The sequence below is a fragment of the Aphelocoma coerulescens genome, chromosome 7, assembly GCF_041296385.1.
Source record: "Aphelocoma coerulescens isolate FSJ_1873_10779 chromosome 7, UR_Acoe_1.0, whole genome shotgun sequence".
Taxonomy (NCBI): domain Eukaryota; kingdom Metazoa; phylum Chordata; class Aves; order Passeriformes; family Corvidae; genus Aphelocoma; species Aphelocoma coerulescens.
This window is the reverse complement of record NC_091021.1, coordinates 2,536,496-2,564,370: the sequence shown is the minus strand read 5'-3', so window position 1 is coordinate 2,564,370 and position 27,875 is coordinate 2,536,496. Positions and strand designations below refer to the sequence as shown.

Below are 27,875 nucleotides of genomic sequence, written 5' to 3'. Positions count from 1 at the left end.
CTGCTGACCAGAGCACCCCTCTGGCCACATCCCAGGCTGGGTGAATCACCCTGGGTAGCTCCAGGCTCCCATCATTCCTCCCTCCAGCTCCATCACCTAAGGAGGAATGGGAAAACGCACATTGAAAGCTAACCATGGTCACTTGAGTTACAGGTATCAAAGCAGTGTTTCATGGAGGGATTAATTCATTCCAAACCTGCCCTCCAGATGGGTTTCACAGATCTTCTATTTCTCTTAGTTCAAACAAAAAAGAAACTTATTCTCTTTGTACCAAACAGCACTACTTTGGAGAGATGAAACACTGGGTATGCCAACAATGTTTTCCATACAAGTTGCTCATGCCATTTTCAAAAGGGGAGAGAAGATGATTTCAAGCGAGAAGGAAGTTGGCTGAGAGAACCTCCCAAGGTCTTCCCCAGCCTGAATTTTCCTTGTGATCCCTTGGCTGTGAGAGATGGTTTGGGCTTTATTTTCGTTCTTTAGGGAAGTACAGGTAGATCCTCTCATCACTTGTAAAAACTCTTCTCAGGAACCATATTTGTTATTTTTGTGACTTTGATGCAGAAGAAGAGTAGATGGGCAGCTGGCAGGAGGTTTGTTTATGACTCCAGTGGTGTCTGGACTTGCTCTGGTGTTTGTGTCTCCAAAGTCTGACTCAAACCCAGTTCAAGCCAGTGGAAAGAATCCCAGCAGCTTAGCAGATATAAAGCTGCCACTCTGGAAAGGATAAACTTTTGGTAACACATCCTTTCATAAATCTCTCTTCTTTCTGACGTGCCAGTGAATCTCCTTGGGCAGGGGTTTTGCTGGTGGTTATTGGGGCATGCACAAACACATTTCATCCTGCTGCTGCTACTCAGATGACGCTGCACCATTGCAACAGATTCTGGCACCAATGCTGTACCCTCTGCACACACCAGATGAATGCTCTGCCCTGCCCTTGGGCTGTGCCTGGGCCTATCTGCCTCCATTTGCTGCCCTCTTGCTTTTGTTTTGAGATCACAGAATGGTTTGGCTTAGAAGGGGCCTCCAAGCCCATCTCGCTCCATGGGCAGGGACACCCCCCACGAGCCCAGGTTGCTCCAAGCCCCATCTAGCCATGAGGCTCTATCTCTTTGGCCACTGTGAGGAATGAGATTCACATATGACAGCCACCTAAATCTGTTTGTTCTAATGCTGCTGAGATCCTATGAAGGGCACCCATGGCCTCCATGGTGTCTCCCTTTCCTAATCCAAGTACAACAAAATACTCACTTAAATTCTTTACCACTCTGAAAAGCCACTGTTGTCCCTAAGAGTAAGGACAAGGCTTACAGAGAGAGGTGGCACAGTTCATCAGGCCAAACAAGATGGGCAGAACAGACAAGCTTTTTGCCCTGCCAGTCTTTCCTTAGGACCTTTATTAAGAGATTTCTCCATGGTCTCCCCTGTGCAAGGACAGCCTCCCTTTGGATGTGTCCCCAAGGTCTGCAATTTGTAAGGCAAAGAAATGGTTTTGATAATCCATAACTCACTTAACAAGGACTCCCCCCACAAAAATGGTTGCCTGTCTTCAAAGGAATGCTTCTGGAGAGCTATTTTGTGGCCAGTCACTCAACGTTACTGATCCTCATTAGACCAGAAAAGTACATGCTTTCCCTCCAGGAAGAGTATGTAAGTGTTGGAGTTTCTAAGGTTAGAAATGATTGAAACTGAGCAGTTTGAAATGGTAATTTTTCCCATAGCTGAAATTGAAAAGATGACAGTTTTCTTTCCCGTGTCCATTCTCATTATTTATCAGAACTTAGGCTGTGATTTACATCCTTAACAAGTAAAATGGATAAGCCAGACTTCTTCCAGGCCACTGCATCCCGTCTCCTTTGGCTGCTGCTGCTCCAGCCTTTACCAAACACCTGCACTGCCACCTTCTGCCTGTCTTACATCTCGCAGCTGAATTTCCACCACAATTCTTTTTTTTTTTTTTTTTTTTTTTGCTCATCCTGCCGAATTCAGGATGTACGTCCTAGGAAAACTTGGAATACAAAGAAGAAACCACATGTGCATATGCACAATCAACATGGTCTGTAAATTGATTTTTTTTTTAGCTGGTCTATTAATTGCACTATGCTTAATTTCTAGTTTTAATTTAGAGGAAGGGAACTAGTTTTAACTTTAGAGGAAGGGAACTCTCCAGTGCTGCTCCCCGTGACCCCAAAAAATTAAAATACTTTGCCCAGAGAAGCTGTGGCCAAGGCCAGGTTCGATGGGGCTTGCAGGAACCTGGAATAGTGGAAGGTGTCCCTGCCCATGGCAGTGGGTGGAACATCTTTGCCTTTAAGCTCTCTTCTAAACCAAACCATCCTGTGGTTCTAGGAAAAGAAATCTAAGTGAAGCATATCTATGGCTTATAAATGGGGGGGGGGGGGGGGGGGGGGAAGGGGAAGTCCATTTATTCTTTTTTTCTTTTCTGATGAAATATTAGCTAACTGCAATGTCAAGTTGAGGGGGAAAAAGTATCTGAAAGCCAAGTGAACCCCGAGGTACTTTAAAACCTCTCACATTGCTCAATTTAAAGAATTCTTGGTCTTTTTCCTTTCCTGATTGAAGGACGGGATACAAAGATCACTCTCTACTCAGAAAAATAAGTGTTCTTAGTGAACATGCTAATCCTTGCAGCAGCCAGCCTCAGGCCAAGTGGCACTTCCAAGCGGGAGCAGAGGCCCTGGCCCCAGCCCTGGAAGAGAGATGGGCTCAGCACTGTCTCCTGGAAAGCGCCAGAGTCATTATCGAATGTCTAAACCCCAACCTTTAACAGAAAGCCAGGTCTTGCAGGCTTGAGAGACTCGATGCATGCAAGAAAAGGTTGGGAATATTTCCCCTGCATTGTAAACAGGATTTTTCCCATGCTGAGGGAACAGTGGCATCTGGTGTTCGCTGGGCTCTCCTACAGGCGGCTGCTGGAACCTTCCCTGGCCACGGGCAGGGTTTGGCTCCCCGGTGGCACCTGGGACGTGCGGGATGCCCGAGCCATCTCCCCAAAGATCGGGTGGGGGGCTCAAGCCCATCTGAATGGCAGCTGTGGAGGCCTGGGTGGTGCATCAAATCCCAAATTGCTTCTAGCGAAGAAGGGAATCGCTCTTGGGACAGGAATTCCGGGAGCGTTGTGTATATCCCTGGTATTTTCTATGTAATTTAGAAAAGGCAAATTACTCTCTGCATTTTGCTAATTGAAATACGGTTTATTGTCTCCTATCCCGAGTGCATGAAAGGATATTTCCTTCGGAGGTGGACAGAATGACCAACTCGAGCTTGGATCTATACAGAAACAATTTCTGCTGGTTTCTATCAGTTTTCAAGCTGCAGATTTTCCAAAGCTCTGCATCCTTCTACTTCACCAAAGGCCGTTTTGCAGTATTTTCAGGATACCCTGTGACCAGTTTTATCTGAGTGCTGGGACTGGCAGGCTTTTTTCTGTTCCTGTTGTGATCGGTGCATAAACCCAAGTTCTGAGCCCGGTTACTCCTCCCTGAGCGTGGAAAGGAGCGGCTCCGCTCTGATCCCCTGCTCCTGCAAATTCCTGCTCCTCCTTGTGGCTGCGCTCAGAAACTCAGCGCTTTCCCTGCACGGAGTCTTATTCCAGCAGCTAAACTCGCTCAGAGATACTGATTATTGTCCCTTTTGGGCAGCCTGCCCTATTAAGTTACAACAAAATGCATTTTGGTGACATCAAAACCGGTTTCACAGCTGTGACAAAGAAGGGTGGTTCTGCAAAGGCACTGAACACTGACCTCCGTGGTCAAAAGCAGCACAGCTAAAAGGATTTCTCTTCTTGCCCTTGAGGTTTCCAAACTCATCAAGTGGTTTTAAGTAACAGGTAGCACTGTGGCGATGTGCCAAGGGCTGGCTTTTGGGTGGCGTCACACACCTTGGCACGGTGCTCCTCAGACCAACACATCTCTCTGTTCTGCAACAATTTGTTCAAATCAAACCCTGGATTTGTCGTGCACCAAAGTTTATTTTCTATAAAAACACAGGAGGTTTTCCAAAGGGCAGCTGAACTCCTGCTAGAAAAAAATAAATCGGTAGGAAAAGGGCACCTAATGCCAAATCCCACTGAAATTAAATTTGATCCCCATCATCTCCTACAAAGATTTGGTATTAGGCTGGCAAATGCCCCAACTCTTGTAAGTCACCAGGCAATTTGAAGTGTGTGGAGAACAAGCTGCAAAGGCTCTACAAATATCCCAACCCTTTTGCTGTCAGCAGTCAACATAAACACTGTTACCTGGATAGGTTTACAGAGAGAATAAGAAAGGCTGGTTTTGTAATGTTTTCTTTATTAAACTCAGCTTTCATTGCTGTTCTGAGTTGACAAAAATGTTTCCCAGGAAGACTGACAAACAAAAACAGTTCATAAATATATATATTTTTCAAACACCATAGGTATAAACAAATAAAAGCTCTGGTTTGCTACTTTGGGAGGCCCTGTGTAACCAGCATTTTCAACTGGCCAATTAGCAGCATGTGTGTTAATCAGTGAAGAACTTCCACTTGTTTTTAAATTATCAAATCCAGTGTTTTAAAAATTATTGCTCATTATCAGACAAAACCCCAAGATAAAGAGGATGTTCATTATACCATCCCTGCTGGTAATGAGGATTTTTATATTGACAGCTGTGGTGGTGGGGTTTTTTTAGGTAATTAAGACAAAAACTTTTCAAAATTGATTGAGATGCTGGGCAACCAATCTGACGATGTTCCAGGAGCCAAATTCTCTGCAGCTCTGACCTTGGCACCTTCCTAAACTCTACCTTCTTTTAATATGTCAAGCTGAGTACCCCAGACAAAAACATCCCTCAACCACTAATGGCTGGGGATGGAGCACTCAGCTGTGACACTGCTCCAAGGCTTTGCTGCCTGGAATTAAATCCTGTCCTGGCACAGCCCCTGCCTCTTTCTCAAAACCCCTGGGACCTGCCTGGAGGGCTGAGGTGAGGAAGAGAACCAGTGTGCACAGAGTCATGGAGCTGTAGACACTGGAGGTGTTTTTCCTCTCTCACTGCTCCTCCTGGCTGGCAGGCTCGAGGGAGGGGACAGTGGCAGGTACCAGCGGAAGGTGGAAAGCTGGATTTCATTGCAGCCCTTGGAACTAGAGGCACCTGAACCTTTGCAGTTCCTGGCAGCAATGCCTTGCATGGCAGACCCCCCCGTGCCTATTGCATACACTACTGGCCAGTGGTGTCCCACCAGGACTACTCTAGGGCAGTTGTCACTCCCTCGTGCCCGGGAGCACCTTGGGGCCAGCACCCGCCATCCCATGTGCTCCTGCTGGGCACAGCTCGCTGGCCTCCCTGCCCTGCTCCAGCTGCCCACTCGCTTCTCCATGGGGAAACAAGGGGGGCACTCTCTGTGCTGACCGCCAGGCAGAGGAGCCTGTCCTGGAGCGCTGTCCATGTCACGCCGGCGAGGCACATTCCTCAGGGCACCGCGGCCGGGACGCTCTGCGGGGCCCTCGGGCCCTCGTCCGCCCTGTCCCCTCCGGGCCGCTTGGGATACACCGCACTGGCCATCTTGAAGAACTCGTCCGCAGCGTCCAGGGCGATGAGCCGGTCCTGCCAAACAGCGGGATTCTGGTTACTGTGGGATGTTCCAGGCGCATCCCTGCCCGGGGCCCTCCCTCCACAGCCGCCCTCAGGCTAAGCAAGGCGTGAGGTCTCATCTTTTCCCACCCCATGGACAGGATGCAAGAGCATTCAGTTGCACAGAACTTGTGGAGGGCTGCGGAATTCATGGTGCTGCAACACTGGCATTTCCATGGCGACTGAACAGCCAAGCTCCAAGTGCAACATCTGACAGGATCACCCCAGATGCTGCCATGTATCTGAGCATCCTCTGGTTCACCTACTGGCTCCCCCTCATGCAAGCTCCCTGCAGAGCTGGGATGGTGGGGGAAGGTGTGCTCGGAGTACTCACCACCACAAAGAGGTAGCGCTCGGAAAGCTCCCAGCTGGTTGGGAAGATGTTGGTCTCTTCCAAGAGCTTTAACAAGATGTCCCGGGCCTTGCTCATGTTCTGAGAGTCGCTGATGATGCTGAGTTTGGTCACTGACAAGAGGGAATCTGCTTCCTTCTGGAAACCTGGGAAAGAGATGTTACAGAAACAAGTCAAACATGAGAGCAGGGTCATCCCTGAGCCCTTCAGGCTCTTGCAAGGTTCCTTATTCCCCTCCACCCTGGCCAGCTGTATCCCTACTTCCTAAAACAAACCAGCACTCCCTCAGGCAGGGTGTGGGACAGGTATAAATTTGCTGCTGAGGAGAATAAATCACAAAAGTATTCACAGCGAGTTCGTTGCTGGTTTTCCTGAGAAAATGTGTGTGAACGTGCACAACTGAGGGTGTTGATTCAGCTTTTCCATGTTCCTGATGCTGACAGAGCTTTCAGGACTTGTGGGGCTTCCTAAATCAGGTAACAGGGATAAAACCTGTGGCAGTAGTGAATGCCAGGCTAAGTGTTCCTGTAGCAGTCAGCATTGATTATAGGAAGGGTATCCAGGGAAGGAAAGGTGGAGGGGAATGAATGTAGGGGTCTTTAAATGCAATGGCTACCATTAACTCTTTGTTCAGCTCCAGGGGGCTGGTGGTGATGCATCTCACATGAAAACACTTCTGGGGTAAAAGTGGTGGGCTTATGATTAAAGCACAGCCTCAGATAACAGAAGATAGCAGGTTTCACATCTGGTTGCTCATTTAGCTTTGCTAAGGCCAAACGATCCCTGGCCTTGAGCTTCCCCAGCCTTTGCAAAGGATCTCCAGAGCCATAGCAGATGTGAGGGGGATGTGGGAGAGCCTTTGTGAGCCTGCAGTGAGAGATGGAAGGATGCCAAGTGATCCCTCCCATGCTTGGCCTGCACAGGCTGTGTGAGTACCTGGGTGTAGATGAGGGCTGACACCTCGTTATGGATTTATGATGTTCCTCCCACCCAGATGCCAGAATAGCAGGTAGGGCAGGAGTGGCTGAGATACCCATCTCTGGCTCTCACTGAGGGTATCCTGGAATAGACTAGCCCATCTTCTTCTCATCAGCCACCAACCACCTCCAGAGCATGATGGAAGTCACCCAGTGATGTGCTGGCACATCCCGAGTGTCACATGCTGTGTGCCAGGCAGTTGGGAAAACCCCGTCACACCCACCACCACCACCACTTGGAAACAGCAGTAGGAGGGTTTTTGTGGAGCAATTCCACTTGCTGAAAGAATGTTTCAAATCCCCTTGGGAGCAAACAAGGTGAGTGGCTTAGCTCTGATCAGCTGCCATGGGCTAAGGAAGCAAAACAGATGTATCTGTGTTCCCATCTGAAAGGAATATTCATTCTTTCCTGCTTATCTTGTTTAGAAAAACCTAGGGTGAACTCCCACTGCAAGGTTTCCACAAGAAAGCTTGAAGTGGATGACTGTGCATGTTATTATGGGCTTGGAAGGTGATCATGGCTCATGGGTTTTTGACGTGCCTGCAGACACGGTGTCCCTGTCCCCTCCCCGCCGTGCCTGAGCCCTGCGGAGCCTCAGATGCCATGTGGGACACCTGAGGGCATCGTTCAGCAACCTCCTTTTACTTCCCTCCTCTCCAGCTTGATTTCGTGCAGCTGTTCCTATCCTCAGCCATGGTGGGATCTTGCATTTGGTACCACTGGAATTACATCCTTTTGGCCTCCAGCTTACCTAAATCCTCCAAAATGTGTTTCCACCTGCTCCTCACTTCTTTCCGGGTCTGCCGTAAGGTATAAATGTCATAGTTGAGCTTCTGCCACTCCTACAAAGCAAAGGGATGAAGGACACTCAGTCATTGGAATCTGCTGCTTTTGAAGGAATTTCAGCTTTGAGGAAGGGAGCCAGAGGTGCAGAGCTGGTGCAGGCACTGAGCTATGAGGTGGGGGGTATGAAGGTCAATGACCAGGCTGCTGTTGCCCCTGGAAGAAATGACACTGACCAACACAGAATATTGGGCTTGACACTTGGTTCAGCATCTCTGTGTCTTCTCTGTTCAAAACAGCTTCCAATTTCCCTGAAATTACAGAATTTAGCGCAGGTGTTGCTGACAGCTGCTCCTCAGTCAGACATGGAGCCCGCTGCTTGGCACTGAACTGGAGCGGGCAGGTGTTCAAAAGTACTAGAAAACAAGAAAAACAGACTTTTTTTAAAGATCAGGGTACCCTTTTTTAAAAGGACAGAGGTGCACGTGGATGGATGAGGGCTGAACTGGAGTGATCTGACATGCTTGCAGTTAAAGCCTCACTTCACTGCACAGCTGAAATCCTTGCACTGGACCTCCAGGTCTAGAGGTGGATAACGGGACACTGGGCAAGAGGAAAGGGTTTGGGGTTATTTATTAAAGTCACAACACATTTAAACACAACGGCACAAGTTTTGTGGTGGGCTTGGCAGTGCTGGGTTAATAACCAGACTCAATGATCTTAGATAACTTTTCCAACCTGAAGGATTCTGTGATTCCATGACTCTATGAACATGCATTCCTGTGGAAATGCATGTGTTCTGCAAGAAAACCAGGAGCACTTTTCCCAGCTTCTCCTAGCTGAGTTTAATCAATGCACACACTCCTAAGGGTGCATTTTTAGAAGCAGCCCAACAGCAGGGTCACAACATCACCTGATAACTTCCTTACAGTAACAACCTTAATTAATCTCATTCCTCAGCAAGAGATTACCTAGATGGGCTCCTGAAGAATAAACAAGTGTTAATCTGTGCTGTCACCCTGAGATTTTCCTACAGGCCACGCTGGGTTCAGAGCAGACAAACAATACCCACAGAGGTCGGCTGTGACTGTTTTCTGGTACTTGGTCAAAGAGCTGACTTGATTCCATAAAGATTTGAAGATTCCTTAGTGTTTTTTTGCTGAATGTGGCTGACATGCCACAACTGCAGAGATTTAAAGCCAAGCCTGTTTTCCTGCTGATCGGCACTAGCTGCAGGAAGCCCTGGGAGATTACACTCTGGAAAAAGCAGCCAGCGGGGTTAAGACAGTGGTGACTTCACATCAGGAGAGCAGGAGAACAGCTCTGCCACAGCCCCTCGCTCCCAGAAAACAAAATCCCCTTCCAGAGGCACATTTCCCTCTCTCCTGAAGCAGCACTTGAGAACAGCTTGGCTGCCTGCACAAGGCACCAGGACGGCCCTTCACCAGAGAAATGAGGCAGGGCCAAGGCTCTCCTCTCCCCTGACACCGGCTCGGAGCTGGGAACTGAGCTCCTCTGGGTGGAAAAGAGGGGGGTTATTGTGTTAAAGCTCTGTGGGAAGTTTATTGAAAACTTGAGAGTTTTTAGAAAGAGGCTGAAAAACTGTGTGATGCCTTGGTCCCCGCTGGCAGGGGTTCCTTGGAAACGCCTTGGCCCTCTCGTGACCCCCTGGCACAGGCAGAAAGGAGAGGGAGCCAGTCTGGGCATGCTGGTGGGGGAATAGCTGCGTGTCTCTGCCCTCCCAGGGAGATAAACAAGGCCTTTAGTGCAGACAATCGATCCAGACAGCCACTGTGATTCCAGGCATGCTTCATGCCATGGAATTAGGGAGCTGGGGCACTGGAAAAGATGCTCCTCTCCACATAATGTGGCCTGCTGGCATCCAGAAACAGCTTTCAGGGCCATGGGGAATTACCCCATGGTATGAGCCAGACTCCTTGCTAAGCACGGCGAGCAGTGCTTAGCATGCAGGGAAGCTGCTCCTGATTTTCTCTGGATTAACAGCAGTGTGTTTTCCCTTGTCTATTTTTGTTTTAAGGGAATCTAGGTTATGGCTTTCTTGTACATCATAGTGTCTGAGTTGTGTTATGGAAGTGAATACAGTGAATATTCAGTCACAGGGGAGCTCTGACAGTGTCCTGTCAATGGAGAATTTGGGGAGTGTGCTTTGGTACAGAAAATTATTTTTAACTGTGGTGCCTGGGTGGGAGCTCTTGTTCTGGTGGGATTTCTTTTGCCTTAGCATGGAGCTGAATGCGTTTACATTTCTGTAGAAAGCTGGGAGGAGGATGCTCACAGCCACAGAAAAGGAACTAGGGAAGCAGATTATCGGGATGACGTTGGGCTGAGCTCTCAAAGGGACTCGTGCCCTGCTCTCCGTCAGTCTCACAAACCACTGGGTTTTCCCAGGCAATTCCTCGGAGCAGAGACATCCGAACAGCCGTGGGCTGTCCTCTGTGTGCCTTTAATGAGGGAATAAACTCAAGAGCATCTTTCCACACCCAAAATTATTCTTAAAAGCACCTCCCTTGAGCTACACAGCAGAGGAAGAGCGAAGCTTGCCCTGCCCGTGCACAGGCGAGGGCAACATCAGAGGCTTTGGGGAGGATGCTCCCGTCGCGCCAGGGAGCGTTTGGAGGGGCAGGCGGCATCACGAGGCTGCTCAGCCCCGCAGGGCAGGCGGCTCCACACCAAACCCCTCTCCCTCGGCCTTCTCGGGAAGTCAGATGGAACTCCTGGGGCGGGGAGGGGGTTTCTCGCACACGGGACTGGGAAAGCACAGCGGGAGACTGAAACACCAAACCTGCGGCGTTTTTGTGGGGCGGGGACATCCCAGCCATGCACTCAAAAGCAATCCTTTACGAAACAGACTCTTTTGCCAAAATCTGAGTTAACCACAGGAAACCAAAGCAGGCTGCAGTTCCCGGCGCTGTTTTTTGCAGCCGGTTTTGCCCTTTAAACCTACAGAGCAAGGCACAACAGATACCAGTGGGGGCTTGAGAGAACCCTGAATGTGTGAGTCAAGAATATCCCGGGAGCAGCAGGGAAACCCCACTGCCTCCCCTCTCTACATGCTCAGCCCTTCAAATATTTACCTGGAAAATTTCCCCAGGCTCTCTAGTGTGAAGCACTAAATCTGCAAATGCCAAAAGACATGGAATAAGCCAGGCTGGTACAGAACTCAGAGCTCTAGGAAAAAATGTGCCACGAGAACAGGTAACACTGTCCAACTTCTCATCCTTGATCATATGAAAGTTTCCTAATTACTAGGGAGCTTCCTTTATGTTGCCAGAACAATCCTCTACCAAATCCATTGCCTTTATTCTCTTAAAAGCAATTGAGGTCACCGTTCTGTTCAAGAGTTATTTTAGAAATTAGGTCAAAACAGAGTTATCAGGGAAAGACTGAAAAATATCAGTCCAGGCAGGTACCAGGGATGCTCCTGCTCTGGCTCCACTGGAAGTAGTTGAACAAATATAAACTATAGACCAACATCTCATCTTAGACTAAGCTTAAATTGGATTCTTTTTAAGAGAGGCATGCAGACATTAAGAGGGTCAGGTCTGGGCTCTCCAGTTGGCATCCCCGGCCCTGGATAAATCCCATCACCTCTCTATGCCCCAGCAACAGCCGGTGACAATACTGACCTTCTCTGTAACCTGTTTAAAAAAGAATAATCCTGTAGGAGAGCAGGAGGAGAAAGAAAAACAGGCCTTGCCAGCTCATTAATGGGCTTTTCAGGGGGATGATGCCAGCGTCGCTCTGCTAGCCAGGCCCCTAGCAGGGATGCAGGCTGAGGGATTGCCTTTGCTAGTGGGGTTTATGATCCCACCTTTCCCTAGGGAATGAGCCAAGAGAAGAGAGAAACACTGCATTTACAGCAAGCCATGAGAACAGGGGATTTTCCTCAGTCATCATGGAAAATGCCATCTTTAGTTTCTGTTCCCAGAGCTGCGCCCTAGCTCTGGCTCCTTCTCTGAAGCTCCTTCTCTGAAGCTCCTTCTCTGAAGCTCCTTCTCTGAGTATTGGTGCACAGCTCCCTGCCCATGGCTGGGTAACTCCACACATCCCACCAGAGGCTGTGGAGAAACCAGGGCCACCCCAGACTGGACCTCATGGATGGAACGATGCCACCTCACACTCATTAGCCTGGCAACGACCCCAATGCGGCTCTTGCTGCTCCTTTCACCACCAAATTTGAGATTTATTTTACCCTACAACAGGCTCAGTAATGCTGCAGAGCAGGAGTAGGGAAAAAAAACCATTTTTCCCGTATTTGAAACATGACCCTGGCCTTCAAAAGCTGTGATGACAGCTCTGATCTCCAAAGGCTGCATCTGCTTGATCAGCCCCCAAGCCAGCGCTTCAGCAAGGGCTTTCCTGGTTTTCTCTGTACAAGCTAAGGACACGCCGAGTTTGGACTGGAGCTGCCAATTTCCCAGAGCAGGGTTGCCAGCAGGGACAGAGGGAAGACACAACTCCACATGGATCAGGCATGGGTGCAGCCCCATGGCGGGGGCAAAGAACTGACCCCAAGAGAGAGCACCAACACTGCCAAGATGGTGCCATACAGATAAAGAACACACGATGGAGAGCGACCTGCTCTTTGGGATCCTTCCAAAGGCCGGTGCTAGGAAATCCCTGAGATACAGGTGGGGAATGGCAAAGCACACAGTGACTGCACTGCACGCCAGAACTTCTTTGTTAAATGAAGGAACAGAAATGCACGAAGTTCTCCTTTCAGTCAATTTTAACCACAGGAAGAAAAGGACCTATGGCTTCGTAATACTTGTGCACTGCACGAGGAAACTGTTCCTCCATCCTGTCCTGCAGTATCCACGGGCTCCTCCTGGGGATTTCGGGAGCAGAGCAGCCCCCAAAGCAGATTATGGTTTTTGCAGCCCAGTGTTGTTCTGCAATTAGACTTTTTTCTCTCTCCGAGCTGAAGTCTCATTAGGAGGGGAGGGCACTGCAGTCTGGCCTAGTTTGAAAATGCTTGCTGGAGTAAGGAGAGATTTTGGCACCCAGGGCTGAGCACAGGAATGTTGGCTTTGCCATCCAAGCCTCTCCCTGTCCTGCCACCCAGCAAGAGCTGCAGCTGGAAACTGCAGCAGCCTGTTGGGCTTCCCTGTGGTGCCTCAGTTTCCCAGCTCTAAGAGGGGACAGCAGAGCAGCTGCCAATCCTGGGCTGCAAAGGGCACAGGGCCACATTCAAGGCAAGTGTAAAGTGCCTTGGCTTTCCTCAAAACTTTCCTCACTGTTGTCCTGACGTTGTGCTCCTCAGGCTTTTTTAGTAACTGCACTGCATATAAAAGCAGAGTATGTGATCCTACCTTTGCTGTGGAGAGGAAGCCCCGTGAGCTTTGGGCTTTCCTTTTCGACTGGCAGGCACAGGGACTGCTCAGACCCTCTAAAAACCCTACAGATACACAGAAGGCAGGATTTAGGGCAGGATTTAGGAGGGACAGGCACACTGGGTTTAGGACAGGCAGGGGCAGGAGCACTCTCCTGCTCATCCATAACTGATGCTCTCCTCTGCTCGCTGAGCAGGGCTGACACACAACACTCCTGTGCACCAGTGCAGCCCCCTGAATGGTGCTGTCCTTGTTTCCTTCAGCCACTTTGGTATGGATGAAGCTCCCTGGCTTCTCTCAGACAAGCAATTGCAAGGTAGAAAGAGCAGCAGTGGGGAGGGAAGAGATCTCCAGTTAGAGCTGTAAAGGTCACATGCCACCATGAAAATGTTGTTACAAAACCATCTATTGTAAACACCATGATTAAATCAAACTCACCAAAAAAAAAAAACCCACATTAAATGGGGATTCTGGCCAACGTATGCAAGGATTCCATTACCTCATTTGGCTTATTACACATTGTAATTTTGATCTCTCTGGAGTTTAAGGCTCCTTGTAAAGCTGATCTGCCTTTTGGTTTACAGAGACTGTAACAGGAGAAACAGTTACACTCCTGCAGACTCTTGGATGAAGTAGGATCATGCTGAAGTTAAACATGAAGCCTCCAGGCTTTCCTGCAAAAGTTCTGGAGTCGTGAAAGCAATCAGAGAGGGGAAAAATGTGTCACTGTTTGCTACAGCCTGCTCCTAATCAGGCCACTGCAATCTCCTTTGCACTGAAGTGCCTTAGCAAAAGAAATCAGGGCTGCAAAACAGCCTTTATGTAACAGCCATGATTTTTCCCTTCCCACTAAGAGCTGTGCCAGTTCCCTGCTTCCCGATAATTGCCATGCATCCCACTGCAGGAGGATTTAACTTGACGTGTCCCCGGAGTGGCAGCGGAGCTCCGGGCGCTGCCAGGGTTGGGCAAACATCAGCCTGGCCATGGAAAGGACAAACAGGAATATCGAACCCAAACAGCAGCCTGGGAAGCCAGGAAAGGGGGCTGGGCCCCCAGTGCTCCCAGCACACGTTTGTGGGTTGTGGTGGTTGCAGGGCATCATTCCCAAGCATGTTCTAGCTGCCATGAATGCCTGGGAAACCTCCCTGGAATCTCCCTGCTTCCTTATGTCAAACAAATGCATCTTCCTCATGTTCTTCCCATTCCCTGTCGCTTTCTTTTCCTTTCTGTCTCTTCTATTCCTCCTCTCAGTTTCATTCCCTGAGAAGTGCATTTGTCCCTGGTGTCCATCTCAAGCCTACCTTGTGTCTTTTCCCACATACATCCCTGGATGCAGGCAGCCCATTACTGACCTCCTGACTTCCTTGGTTTTTAAGTGTCAGCTGCTGTGTTCCCTGACTCCTCCATGGAAGACACATAACCCTCGGTTTGGGCTGACCAAAGATGCCCAGAAATAGAGATTTCTGAAGGGGATGGGGAGCGAGGGGAGAAAAGATTCTGGAGGCAATTTATGCTCAATGGGATAATGCCCTGGGAGGGCACTGAAAGTATCCAAGCCAAGGAGAACACGGAGATTCTCAAAATAGAGGGAGATGAACCCAAGGGTACCATGGAGATGAGAAACTCATCACACCTCAGGGCAGCTCTTCCTGGATCAGTGCTGGAGATACCCCCAAGCTTCCCAAGGATCAGATAGCCACAGAGGCATCCACACCAGATATAGGATAAAATCTGGAGGGTGATGGAACAGATAGGAGGACCTGGTGCCTACATGAGCCACGTTGGGGGATTTTGGGGTCTTCACAGCAGCTTAATTGAAGGAAAGGCATTGACCTGCTGGTGTTAGTCCAGAGGAGCCCACCAAGGTGATCAGAGGGGTGGAGCAGCTCTGCTACGGGGAAAGGCTGAGAGAATTGGGATTGTTCAGCCTGGAGAAGAGAAGACTCTAGGGTGACCTAACTGCAGCCTTCCAGTGCCTGAAGGGAACCCTATAGGAAAGATGGGGCAAGACTATTTACAAGGGCCTGGAGTGATAGGACAAGGGGAAATGGCTTCAAACTGACAGAGAGCAGGTTTAAATTCAATATTAGGAAAAAAGTCCTCTCTGTGAGGGTGCTGAGGCCCTGGCACAGGTTACCCAGAGAAGCTGTGGCTGCCCCTGCATCCCTGAAAGTGCCCAAGGCCAGGCTGGATGTGGCTTGGAGCAGCCTGGGACAGTGGAAGGTGTCCCTGCCTACGGCAGGGGGTGGAACTGGATGAGCTTTAAGGTCTCTTCCATCCCAAACCGTTCTGTGATTCTGTGATTAACCAGGCACTGCCAAAGCCTGGGCTGTGACAGAAGCCCCGAGCCCCAGCCCGTGGTGGGGCCGAGCGCTGGCGCTGCCTCACCTCCGAGTCTTTGTCCAGCTGGTTCCTGACCACGATCATGTTGTAGAGCACGCGGTCGTCGTCGGCCTCGGTGTGGGTCACGTCGTGGGGGGTGCTCCACAGGTTCTGCTCCTCATCCCGCGCCAGCGTGGCTCCAAAGGACGCGTAGGGGTTGTTGTTACTGCAGAGAGAGAGGGGCACACAGCCTCAGCACCGGGCTGGCCCCTGCTACCTTCCCAGTGCCCACTGCTGTGCCCTCCCCTCTCCCAGCCCAGTCCTGCTGCCTGAGGAGTGGGGGAAATGGGGAGATGGAGGTTTTCACCTTAGCAAACATCCTGAACAGGCAAGCCATGGTTCAACCCAAATCACGTAATGCCCCACAGGTGCTCCTGCCTGAGAGCTGCAGTGATGTGCTGAGCTGTGCAACAACAGACAAGGCATGGAAAGGATATTCAGCCCCATCTCTCTTGGGGAATGGAGATGTCCTAAGCCTTCTAATGAATTCCAGGCTTTACTTGCTTAGCAAAGCTGAGAATCATCTTCTGGGAAGGCTGTCCCCACGGAGGTGGGGAGCTTTTCTCTGCACTGAAGCAGTTCTGTGTTTTAGGGCTTTATGCAGCTATTAGGATGTGCAACTTTTTAACAGGGATACTTCTGCCAGGAGAACTTTTAGCAGGGGATTTCCATAAAGTGTCTAATCAAGATGTCCAGGCACTTGAGCAGAACAATACAAGTGAAGAACTATTTTTGGCCTTACCACCCTGTGGCAATCCCTGCTCACTTGTTGTTAGAACAACCCACTGTTTATTTCCTTTGCTGCCTAAACCCCATGCCTTTCCCAAGGAACCCGTACAGAGAAACTTCAGGTAATGCTGTGGGTACCATGGCACCAAGCCATAAAAAGATACTAAGAGGAGCTCCAGCACATAGATGAAATAGAAAAAAACTAATTTCCATCAGCATTCCAGCAGGAAGGTTAATTAGACTTTCAACAAACCGAAAACCTGAGCAACAGGTAATAAGGGGAAAGATAATCTCTTATAATCCCTCATTAAAGACAAGCAAACAAAGGGAACTTGGAGGGTGTGGAGGGCACAGTTTTCTCAATTGTGGAGCAGACAGGGAGGGTGCACTCAGGAGCCAGCTGTGCCATCAGCAGGAGTTCACTCCCACCCTGCCTTCCAGAGCTCCTTCCCACTCAGGCATTTACCACTACTCTTAACATTGAATTACTTAAAACACCCGTATTTAGCAATAACACTGCCACACCTGAGCTTTTCTGAGCCACTCCCTCCCTCACAGCTCGCAGGGCACTTCCCAGCACATTCCCATTTCCAAATCACAGCATGGAGCATCCTGTAAGTCATGCGGCAGTGCCCAGGAGTCAGCAAATCCATACCAGCACAGAGAGCTCTGCCAACAACTCTTCCAAGCAACATTGCAAAGGAAGAAATGGGAGGGAAAGGAGGAGCAAGTGAACTGCAGTGGCTTTGCAGGTTAAGGAATCTCCACGGGACCAGAAGGGACCCAGAGCATTTCACACTCTGGATTTTATCCAGGAAATGGTGAGCACCAGTGCTTCATCAACAGATTTCTGCTCCAGGGGGCTTTCAGTTCACATTAAGTGTTGGGATTTGGAGCCCAAATATTTCGTTTATTTTCATCCTGAGTACACCATCCAAGCCAGACCCCACCTTCACACACCAAGAGACAACCAAGCAGCCTGGATACTTTGCAACACCAGCTCCCAAATCTAAAACTCAGCTAAAAAGATCTGAAATCTCAAACAATTCGTTCATTTTAAACTATGCTGCGGTAAAAATAAAAATACAGCCAACAAGCTATTGCAAGATCCCCACTATGAAATAAGACCGCACAGCCCCCCAAGGAGGGGCAAGGCAGCAATTAGGCTGTTAGATTAATTACGCTGGCACACTTGTACAAGAGCAAGTGCCTTTCGAATCCCCAGAATTTATAGAGGCTTTCCTTCTTAGGGCCAGCATTAATTGGATCGCCGGCGGAAGGCGTGTTACTAAAGCGAGGTGCCAGGTGAGGGACAGCCACCCTGGCCACGGGGCAGCAGGAGGGAGCCTGTCCGCACGTGTGCTCGGCTCCCGGGAGGTTAATGCCAATTTCCTGGGCTGGAGGTCCCATGCTTGGGATTAGCCGGTTATTATTTAGGTAGCTGCTTTACCAGCGCGAGATCAGGACTTTTCAAGCCGTGTGTCACCAGCTCCGCTGATACCTGACACCGATGCAGGACACGCCGGGAGCATCCCACCCTCCTCCCCGGAACGCCTCTGTCGAAGCGATGGCGCAGGGAGGGCACGGTCCCTGCCCCATCCCAGGGCTGGGATACCTATCTCTGCGGTGCCAGGACCGCGGCTGGCATCGGGGAAGGAGGGAGAGCTGCTGCAAACCCCCTGAACAGATGTTTTGCCACATGCAAACCCTCCTTACGTGCTTCTACTGCTCTTCTCCACGAGTCAGGGAGAATCTGTTCATACAACACCCCCAACCTCACGCTCTGTGCACAAAGCAGATGTGACCGACAGCAGGAGAGCAGGATCTGCTCCCCAGAGATCAGCACACTCGCATAAAGCCGGCTCCGGCTGTGCATCGTCATCTCCTCTCTGGCATCCCTGAGCGGAGCCAGGCTGGAGAGCTGGGGGTGTTCACCTGGAAAAGGGAAGGCTCCAGGGAGACCTCAGAGCCCCTTCCAGTGCCTAAAGAGGAGAGCGACCTTTTACAGAGGCAGATCGTTTTAGGAAAAGGGGGAACGGTCTTAAACTAAACGAGGGGAGATTTAGATGAGCTGTTAGGAAGAAATTCTTCCCTGTGAGGGTGGGGAGGCCCTGGCACAGGGTGCCCAGAGAAGCTGTGGCTGCCCCATCCCTGGAAGTGCTCCAGGTCAGGTTGGACGGGGCTTGGAGCCTGAGTGGAAAGTGTCCCTGCCCATGGCAGGGGGTGGAACGGGATGAGCTTTAAGGTCCCTCCCAACCATAACCATTCTGGGATTCTGCGACCCCAGCGTGCAAACACAGCTCTGCATAACCCAGAGCTGGCCGGCAGTGGGACCTGACCCCCTGCATAGGAATGCAGGGCCCCTCTTTTTGTTCAGTGCCTCAGCTCCTCTACTGAAATCCCACCGTGGAAAGACAAGCGCTGGACCGTCCCTGTGGCCGGGGAGCACGGGGAGCACTGAGGGGATGCCGCGGGCAGGGCTCCGGCGAGCACCGCGCCGGCTGTCAGAAGGAGCGCAGCCCCTGTGGCAGCCGACCCGGGCGGAAAGAGAACGGGAAGCCGCTCGTTCCCGCCGGGGGAAGATCCCTCCGGAGCCTCGAGCGCTCCGGCAGGAGATGTCCAGCTCCAGCGGCGGTGACAGCGCGAGGAGCGGGGCTGGGGACCGCGGGGCGAGGAGGGGCTCACGCGTGGCCGGGTGGGCGCATCCCCCGCCGCGGGGCCGCGCCGGGTCTCACCTGAGCAGGGGCTCCTTCTCGGGCGCCGCCGCCTCCCCGCCGCAGCAGCCGCAGCAGCCGAGCGATCGCAGCCAGGCCCACAGCCCCATCGGCGCCGCCGGAGAGCCGCGCCGGGCAGGGCGGGCCGGGCCGGCCCCACGGCCGTCCCCTGCCCCCGCCCCGGCGGGGCCGCGCCGGGCTCCGCAGCGCCCCCGCCCCCTGCCCTGCCCAGCCCCGCCCGGCCCTGCCCGGCACGGCCCCGCCGGAGCGGCGGCGGCAACGCAGGGACGGGGCTGCTGCGCCCTCCCGCATCCTCCTTGAACCGCCCTCCCGCATCTTCCTCCTGCATGTTCCTGCATCCTCCCGTACTGTCCTGCATCAACCTCCTGCATCCTCCTGCACAGCTCTGCAACCCCCTGCACCTCCGGCACTCTCCCGCATCCTGAAGCGCCCTTCTGCATCCTTCCAAACCCTCCTGTACCCTTTTGTCTTCTGCAGCATCTTTCCCTGCTCTTTTGCATCCTCACGTGCCCTCCTCCATCCCACGGCATCCTCCTGCACATCCTGCATCCTTCTGCATCCTCACACATCCTTCCACACACCCTGCTGCACCCTCTTGCACCCTTCTGCACCTCCTGCACCCTCCTCAATGCCACATTGCATTTGTGGCCTCCAGCCCTCCTTCCCCCACTGGAACAGACCATCACTGGCCATCACAACATGGCCAGAAACAAAAAATCCCCCTTTTCCAACCCTCTGCACCACTGTGCTTCCAGGCGTGTTCCCACTTGGCTTTTGGGACACAGGGCTGTGATCCTGGGAGCTGCAATGGGAAATGGGCAGGGGGTGATGGACTCGGCTGTCTCCTGGTGCAGAGCCTTTTGAGGAAGAAGAGAAGAGCCTAAAATATTACTCCCTTCTCCTTTTTTTCTCCCTGTCTTACATTCCTATCACATGCCTGCCTGGGACCCCAAGAAGGAAAAGCTTAAACTCTGAATTAAAATGGTCCTGGATGTTGTTTAATCACCACAGATTTGTTTGCATTTCAGAGCAGCCCATGAGACATCAGCCAGACCCAGAGCAATTGCTCTGAGTCTGGTTTGGCCACGCACATCCCCAGGAGTTATTTAATTTTAGTACAGCAGCTTCCTGACGCCACCGGACCTTTTGCTTATGCCAGCAGATATAATAATATCAGCTACTACATCCTCGTGCCCAGTGAGTGCGTGCAAGGAAAAGTGAAATAAGATTATTTTGAGCTCACATTTCTCTCCTTCTTTTTATTCCAGAATTGTTAATTCGTCAGCAGTGGATCCGGCCCCTGCGTGGGAAATGGGAGATGCCAGGTTGCTCTGCCACAGACTCTCAGGTGACTTCTAAATTTCATTTAATTCGCTGGTCCCACAACCAGATTTCCCATCTTCCTTAATTAAAAGGTGAAACGGTGGGAGAAGGACTTGCTGTTATTGTTTCTGGAAGCCCCCAGTGCTGGGCTTTGCTCTCTGTGTTCCCAGCTCCCGCCCGCGCTCTTCATCAATCATTCCATCAGGAAGGATTTATGGCCGGATGAGCCGAGGGGCGAGGCAGGACTGCAAAGCCAAGGGCGCTCTCCTCTGCAGGCTTCCTCCTCTGCCCTTGAGCGTGTCCCTGCCTCCCTTTGTTTCCCCTCCAGCCTTTTGTGTGCTGGAGCACGACAATCACCAGCCACTGCCGGCTGCGATTGCAAGGATCCGCCAATTGCACGGCACGGATGCACTTCCCCAAAATAATCACTGCTGCAGGAATTTCCTTCTCCCTCTCCTCTTCGGTTGACCATTTAGGTCTCTTCATCTGGGCTTTCTTTTGACACAAACAGTGATTGCAAATGCCAGGGACAGCCCTGATCCCAGCTGAGATCTTGAGGCACAGCTCTAACACATCGACTGAGACATCCTTGATTGGTGGATAGCTCCCTTCCCTACAAGGAGCTTTATCCATACCCCACTGCTTTTAAGCCAAGAGAATTATGTTCTTCATTAATTTAAAGTCTGAGCCCTCTAGGTTTAAAAAGATCCTTGAAGAAATACCAACTATTTCCCAGTCCCTTTATTCCTCATTGTGATAATAAATCTTGCTCCTTTTCCATCAGAGAACAAATAAACAGAGGAGAGTCTCCCGAGAGCTGAAGCCTTCATGGGATCTTAAAATCAAATCAAGTTTTCCATAAGGTAAGAGAAATATGACTGGCTTCTCCAGAGGATCCTGGGGATGGGGAGGGGGACCCCAGCCCACCCAGCCTTTTGGGTATCCTCCCTCCCGAGTGGTCCAGCAAAGAGATTCTAAGTCTATCAAAGCTGAAATGAAATTTAAAATAATAAGATTTGTAAATTAAATGCAGCTGGATAACGGTGCCATTTGCCTCCTCTTCCTTTAGCTCCAAGCAATCCATCCACAGGGAAACCCATTGGTGAAAAATACCAAGTGACACAGGAGGACTGGCAGGCATCTCCTTTGGCTTTTTTTCCCCCTAAAATAGATTGATTATTTTTTTCAGTTTTAATAAACTTCAGAGTGAGATGCATTCCCAATGAAGGTCTATTAATTCAGGACCCTGCTATATAGTTTAAATCCATGGGGCCTGAAGGTTTGTGGAACAAATCAGGAAGACCTTAGGGCACTTTGGCATTCCTTAAAGCCTTTGGATGTAATATGTGGGCAGGCAGGGATGATGGACAGTGTCTGGTCCTCTGTGCCTGGTGTTCAAACCCACATCTGGCCTAAGGCTCAGCAACCCGAAGGTCGAGGAAACCAATTTATTGCTGCACAGTGCAGGGCCATCAGAGAGTAGCTGTGTCTTGGGGAGGACAATAGACCTGGAGTAGGGAAGTAGGGACTCAAAGGCAGCTTAATCCAGCGTGCCAAAGGTTGGGAGAGCTTAGGAAAGGCTTGGTGCCATTTGCAGCCCATGCCTGGCTGGTGTTTTGTTTTCCTGCAGGTGTTTGGTGTCAGCTGTAGCCGGAAGATCCCCAGTTAAACATCACCCGTGCATTGCCCGTGAGAGCAGCCCAGGGACCACAGAGTTCGGACCAGGGCAGGTGACTGAGGCCTGGGACATCATCCCTTCCTGCCTGCAGTCATGCTCTCAGCAAAATACAGCCAAAATGGGGGTGTCCAAACCCCAAAGAGCCAGGTTATGAAAACACAGGGGCATTTGGTGATTGCATAGTGTTTTCTCTTGGTGCAGGTACACCCCTGCACGGTTAAGCAGCAGGTGGCCCAAATAAAACATTTGGGACGCAAGCCCGGGACCTCCAACCCATGCTTTGATTTAGCAAACTGCTTCAAGCTGGCCCCTGTCTTCAGTCCTTGAGTAAGTTCACTGCTTTCTCTTAAAATTAGGAGTGGCTTAAAGGCTGTGTGAATTAGCATGGACCTTTGACTGCTGTGCAAAGTACAAACTGAAGGGACTGTGCTTCCAGCAAACCACGGCTCCGTTGGCCTCAGCTGCATGGAATTAACATTACTCTCCTGAGGGAGGGGTGAAATCCTGCCCCAAGTCAGGGCAAACTGCCTAGTTCTGAAATACCATCATTCTGAGCTCTTTAAGTTTTATTGCTGGGGGCTCTTGCTGCGTTTTCTCTTTCTGCTGGACAATAGGAGTGGATTTCAGCACTGACAGAGCTCTGTAGGCATAGCTTTGGCTGCCTGCAGCATTTGAACTCTGTTCTGCTACCTTGCAGCATCTTCTGGGCTCTGCATCTGCTTCCCGAGATGTGGAGGCTGCCGAGCACTCCCAGGATCCGTAGGCATTTCGAAAGCTGTAACTGTAATTAGTAGCCACAGAGCTGTGTAAAGGCCAAGGCTCGGCTCTGGGGCTCCAGGATGTCGGTGGGATCCAGCCTCTGGAACTTGCCTTCTAGATTTTGCCCCCCGACACCGCCCTGGCTGGGCAGGGGGAGCAGGGGGGCTGCGCTGCCGAGGCGGGCGGGCGGTACCGGGGGCGGTGTTGGCCCTCCCTCGCTTTCCCCCGCCTTCCCCTTCGTCCCGGCCCCGCAGCTCTGGACTGGGAGGTGCTGGGAGCTGCTGGTGCGGGTGCTGCCGACGGTAAGGAGCGGGGGTGGCTGCGGGGAGAAGGGTCCTCTGAGGCACGGAAAGCACTGGGAGGATCCCTCCAGAAAGCGCTTTGGCAGCGCTGCTGTTCCCTGCTGCGAGCTCCAGCCCTGAGCTGGTTGAGCATCTCTTCCTGCATGAAGGCAAAATAATCCTTCATCTCCGATGTATTTGTGCTCGATAAACTCTCTGCCCTTGAGCCCTCTGCCCACCTCGCTCGCTGCGGGCACACGAGCGAGTGTCCTTCCCCGGGAAAGGGGGCACGGAGCCCTCCTAGCAGTGCTCGCGGTGGGCCCCGGGAGCTGCCGCTGCCTCGGACGGCGCCTGCTCGGGCACCGACACAAACAGGATGCGGCCGGGAGCGTTCCGGCGCGGCGTGATGAGCCCGGGCCCGGCGCCGGGAGCGCCCGGGGGTGACGCGGGGGGAGGGGGTAGCGCCGTGCCCGAGAGCTGCCGTGGCTCCCCGGGGCTGAGCTGTGCGGAGGCCGGAGGGCCCCGCTCGCCTCCACGCGTGGTGATGGGCTCGGTGGGGCGAGAGACTTTGAGTGGCTCCTGGGCGAGAAGGGCCGAAAACCGGCAGATGGTTCAGAAAGCGCAAGGTGGAGTTGGGATTGTGTTGCTAATACTAAAACACGTATTTCCTTAAAACCAAAAAAACCCTGTTCTGCTGGTAGTTTTTCAGCTTCGCTGCTCGGTCACCACCAAATTCACAGATATTCCAGCAGTGGTGATTTACTTGAGAAAACACCCGGGTGGGTGGGGGAAGCAAAGGAGTTAAACACTCCTTATGGAGTGTGTAAAAACCTGGAAAGCTTTTCCTGTCGGACGCCGCTGGTTTGTTCCTGGTATTAGCTTAGGGCTGTGGGAGGGGTTCTTGGAGAGCAGGTTCACGCTCCCTTGCTGGAGCCTCACGGGCAAAGTCCTCCCCGTGGCCCTGCGGGGAACTGAAGGCTTCAGTGCCTGTGGTCACGGGCTAAGGAAGCAGCAGGAGTTTGGTCTCGTGTGACATCCCCGGCTTGCTGCCTCCTGCCAGGTGCCAGGTCAGCCAAGCATGGCCACCCAGATGTTCGAGGGCAGACAGCATGCGGTCGTCTACCAGAAATACAGGTTTGCGCCAGGCAAAGAGTTGCAGCAGGCCATCCTCTCCTACCTGCAGGAAAAGGTGAGTGCGGTATGGCCAGGCTGTGGGAAAAATCCAAGGAGTATTTAATTGTGGGTGGCAGTGTTTACAAGCTGGGAGTGTCGCCTTGGTTGGTGCCTCAGGGAAAGATAAATCAGCAGGGCTCAAAGGCCACATGGGGGCCAAGAAGAGGCTTTCTGCAGGTTCTGCCATGCCAAGGCTGTTCCTGAGCGGGTGCTGGGGAAGGAATGGGGTAAAAGAACAGGAACTGGGTGGCTGCTCACTGAGACACATCTACTCCTCCCTGCAGAAGGTGATCCCTGCAGAGCTGGCGGTGGATGTTGGCTGTGGGTCTGGACAAGGCACCCACTTCCTTGGGGAGCACTTCAAGAAGGTGGTGGGGACAGACATCAGTGAAGCGCAGATCCAGGAGGCCAGGGACACCCCCTGCATGCCCAACATCTCCTACCTGTGAGTGTCAGGAGGGCACGCTCAGCTGAACGCAAAACTGGGGTCCTGACATAGAGATGGTGGTTTGTGAGTAGCACTGGTGCAAGACCCAGTTGGCACCAAAGATTTCATTTGATGGAATTCCTGGTGTGAACAGGCATTATCCTAGACTTCCAGCAGCCATGGTCTTGCATCCCAAACCATCAAAAAATACTCCCTGACTTCATGTCCTACTCTGTAATTCCCATATTGACACTGCACCGTGCCGTAAATCAAATCCCTCCTGATGGGAGAGAATTATTTTTAAAGTCCTTGCAAGGAGTTCCAAAAGATAAACTGAGACTTTTCCTGGAGTTTCAGTGCTTCCAGATAGTTGTTTGTTAAGTCTTATCAGAGAAACAGAGTCACCAGCGTGACCCAGGTTCAACACAGAGCACAGAAAGCAAGAGAGAAGTCCAATTATCAAGATTTACACAGCCTTTTAAAGATAATTTAACCAATGGTTACTAAAAACTTACATTATTTTCACTTTCCTACCAATTATTCAGTAACACAGCCAGGAACTGTAGAATTCTTTGTCCAGTCATCCCAAATTACTTTTACTGCAGAATATGGAGTAGTAAAAGAAGAAGAAGAAGGTTTGGAGAACAACAACAATCCTCCATTTTGATGTTTTTTGCTCTTATCTATTTACTACAAAGAGAAGCCCAAAACCTCTAAATTTTTCACCCTATGACAGTCTTACACAGTAGTCTATCACCTAATTCACACCACTGTATTTTCTAGTTCTTGTCTGATTGTAGGAAGTTTTTTCCAAGGTTGGAGGTTAAAACAGTGTTGTTCAGGGGGGGTAAGAACCCTTCAAAACAGACAGAGAAATATTCCTGGCAGTCTGGGTTCCTACACCATATCACAGGTGGCTTTTTCCCTTGCTCCTTGCAGTGTGTGCCCTGCAGAGGAGCTGCCATTCCAGGATGCCTCCGTGGATGTCCTGACTTCGTTCACGGCCGCGCACTGGTTTGATATTGCCAAGTTCATGAGGGAGGCCGAGCGGGTGGTGAAGCCGGGCGGCTGCGTGGCCCTCAGCACCTACACCGTGGACATGAGCCTGCGCTATGGAGACTGCTCCGAAAAGCTCACCAAAATCTTCAGGGAGGTGAGCTGGGAAAACCTCAGGATGGGGGAGATGTGTAGCACTTGGATGCAGAGAGGAAAGCAGTGGGACTGAGGGGGTATGGCAAGACAAATCCTAATGCAGGATGGGGAAGAAGGATGGGTAAATGCAGGGATAAGGCTGAGGCAGGATTTAGAGGTTCCCACACAGGGCTGGCTGGATCATGAGGAGAGACCAATGAGGACTGACAGGGCAGACTTTGGTGGGGGTGAGAAGGGTGCCAGAGCAGATTTGGGGGCTGGTATTGTCCAAGAGACTTTTCCTGTTGCCCTGATCACAGTGAAAAGAATGGGAAGTAGAAACTGTTGGGAAGAGGTCTTTTTTTTTTAGTAATCTTTTGTGACAAAGGGTGTTTTAACAATTGGATAAAAGGAGACTTTCCACTATGAGTAAGAGCTGTGTAGGGAGGACAGGACCCTTATTTCTATAATAGGATCCTTGAATTCTTGACGCTAAGCAAGATGTATTGTAAGATGTTGGTGTGTTTTAATGCAACAAGTAGTTTTTAAAAAAAAGACACATATGAATGTATCAGATGTAGGCCCAAACCTGAGTTAAGTGGCAGTTGAGAACTTCACGTGGTTTTGTGTTTGTTTTTAATACACTGTCTTTACAGTGCTGGGACACGATTTTAAAATACGCACATAATAGACTAAAATATGTCTTGGAAGACTACAAAGAGATCTTTGAGGCCCTGCCATTCCCAGACAAGAAGAGGTGAGCAGAACCACCTCTGATGGTGCCAGATACTTTATTCACCACTATGTCAACCTGTTGTCCGTGCTCCCCTGCCTTTGAGATTCAACATGCAAATGCTCCTTTCTTCCCCGTGTCTCTTGTAGAATCACTGATATCTATGACCAAATTCCCATGACTGTTGAGGGTGTGGTTGGTTACATGGAGTCTGCCTCTCCATATCAAACCTTTATGAAGAATGACCCTAAAGCTGCAACGTCCCTCCTCCAAGAGACTGAAAAGAGGTGAGGAAACCGCTTGGGAAAACAAGCAGGATCTAGAGGACCTATCCTATAGAGTGCATGCAGAGGGAGGTTGTGCAGGCCCCTTCAAAGTTGCAAGGGAGTGTGCAGGGATGTGCTCCCTCCTTTCCCCCAGGGGTGGATACTTGTCAGGGGTTAAACAACAGATCCTTAAATTTTAAGCCTATGTAGCTGTAGGATGTGCTTGCACTGATGTGTCCAGGAAACCTCTGACATGAGACTATCTTGAGTTGCTTTACCTTTTAGCTAGCAAAGGGCATGAAAAATATTGGTGGTTGCATCTTCACCCATCTGTTTCAGCCCCAACAAGGGCCTGCTGGGAAGGGGAGGCATCCAGCTCACTTATTCACTGACCAGAACAACCCTTGTGTAGCAGTTGGAAGCATTTGCCATCCCCACCTCTGTGCTGTGGGTGGAAAAGACCTGTCTGTGGTTGTGGGTGTTGCCCAGGTGGGAGCTGTCTGGGGCAGGGTGAGACCCTTCCTCTGCTTCTCCTTTCAGGATGCTGGAGACAATGGGAGTTTCTTCTCGTGAGACCCCAGTGGAATTCTGGGTGAGGCACGTCTGTGTGCTGGGGTGCAAGGGGTGCTGAGAGAGCAAACCCTTCTCCTGATGTGGTGCTACAGTGGAGGGAGAAGGTGGGCTATCTCCTAAAACCCTGCTTGTAACCGCTCGTATTCCTTGGGAAGATTGGTGCTGATTTTGGTGATTGAAATTTTGGTCTGTGGAAAGCAGATGGGATTTTATGCCCCTCAGGTTCCTGTCCACCTTGGTCCTGCAGTCTGCCCAGTGCTGCTCTCTTGGCACTGGAAGGGTTCTGTTTTGGACTGCTGGTTTGATAATATGGGGAAGAGATTCACAGCTGAGAAACTCACTGCATTTCTTACACCATTAATAACAATTAAAAATCAAGCTGAGAAAATGTTGCCTGTGGCTCCTGTTTTACAAAGAGGCTGTGGAGCACCCGCTGGGCTGGGAAGAACTGTGCTACATTGAATGTCCTGATGCCCTCAGTGCCCTTCTGCTCCATGGGGAAGGTGGGTTTTGGGTAGGAAGGGCCATTGACCCCTTTCCCTGCCCCGGCTGAGTGAGGACCTGGGCACTGTCTTTGAAGGCTGCCCTGGAAAGGGGCTG

General features: G+C 51.0%; 2 protein-coding genes across 2 annotated transcripts; one reads left to right on the top strand and one right to left on the bottom strand.

Moving 5' to 3' along the window:
• Positions 1-2,439: 2,439 nt before the first annotated feature.
• MREG (melanoregulin) lies at positions 2,440-19,025 on the bottom strand. Its single transcript, XM_069021753.1, has 5 exons — positions 18,932-19,025; positions 15,474-15,633; positions 7,700-7,790; positions 5,953-6,116; positions 2,440-5,591 (listed from the first exon to the last, which is right to left on the bottom strand). Exons 1-5 carry the CDS (start codon positions 19,018-19,020, stop codon positions 5,457-5,459), a joined length of 639 nt encoding a protein of 212 aa, XP_068877854.1. The 5' UTR covers positions 19,021-19,025; the 3' UTR covers positions 2,440-5,456.
• A 3,341-nt stretch (positions 19,026-22,366) lies between these two features.
• Positions 22,367-27,663, top strand: LOC138113486 (putative methyltransferase DDB_G0268948). The gene is made up of 7 exons (XM_069021752.1): positions 22,367-22,993; positions 24,033-24,161; positions 24,430-24,590; positions 25,512-25,725; positions 26,360-26,460; positions 26,586-26,723; positions 27,243-27,663. Exons 1-7 carry the CDS (start codon positions 22,772-22,774, stop codon positions 27,331-27,333), a joined length of 1,056 nt encoding a protein of 351 aa, XP_068877853.1. The 5' UTR covers positions 22,367-22,771; the 3' UTR covers positions 27,334-27,663.
• Positions 27,664-27,875: the final 212 nt, after the last annotated feature.

Bases quoted from the DNA above. Each gene is read 5' to 3' on its own strand.
- MREG (XM_069021753.1), bottom strand. From the start codon at position 19,020: ATGGGGCTGTGGGCCTGGCTGCGATCGCTCGGCTGCTGCGGCTGCTGC. The intron at 7,791-15,473 runs GTGAGGCAGCGC...TTTGCTTTGTAG, and splicing joins AGCTGGACAAAGACTCGGAG to GAGTGGCAGAAGCTCAACTA. The intron at 6,117-7,699 runs GTAAGCTGGAGG...TCTCTTTCCCAG, and splicing joins ACACATTTTGGAGGATTTAG to GTTTCCAGAAGGAAGCAGAT.
- LOC138113486 (XM_069021752.1), top strand. From the start codon at position 22,772: ATGTCGGTGGGATCCAGCCTCTGGAACTTGCCTTCTAGATTTTGCCCC. The intron at 22,994-24,032 runs GTAAGGAGCGGG...GCCTCCTGCCAG, and splicing joins TGGTGCGGGTGCTGCCGACG to GTGCCAGGTCAGCCAAGCAT. The intron at 24,591-25,511 runs GTGAGTGTCAGG...TGCTCCTTGCAG, and splicing joins ATGCCCAACATCTCCTACCT to TGTGTGCCCTGCAGAGGAGC.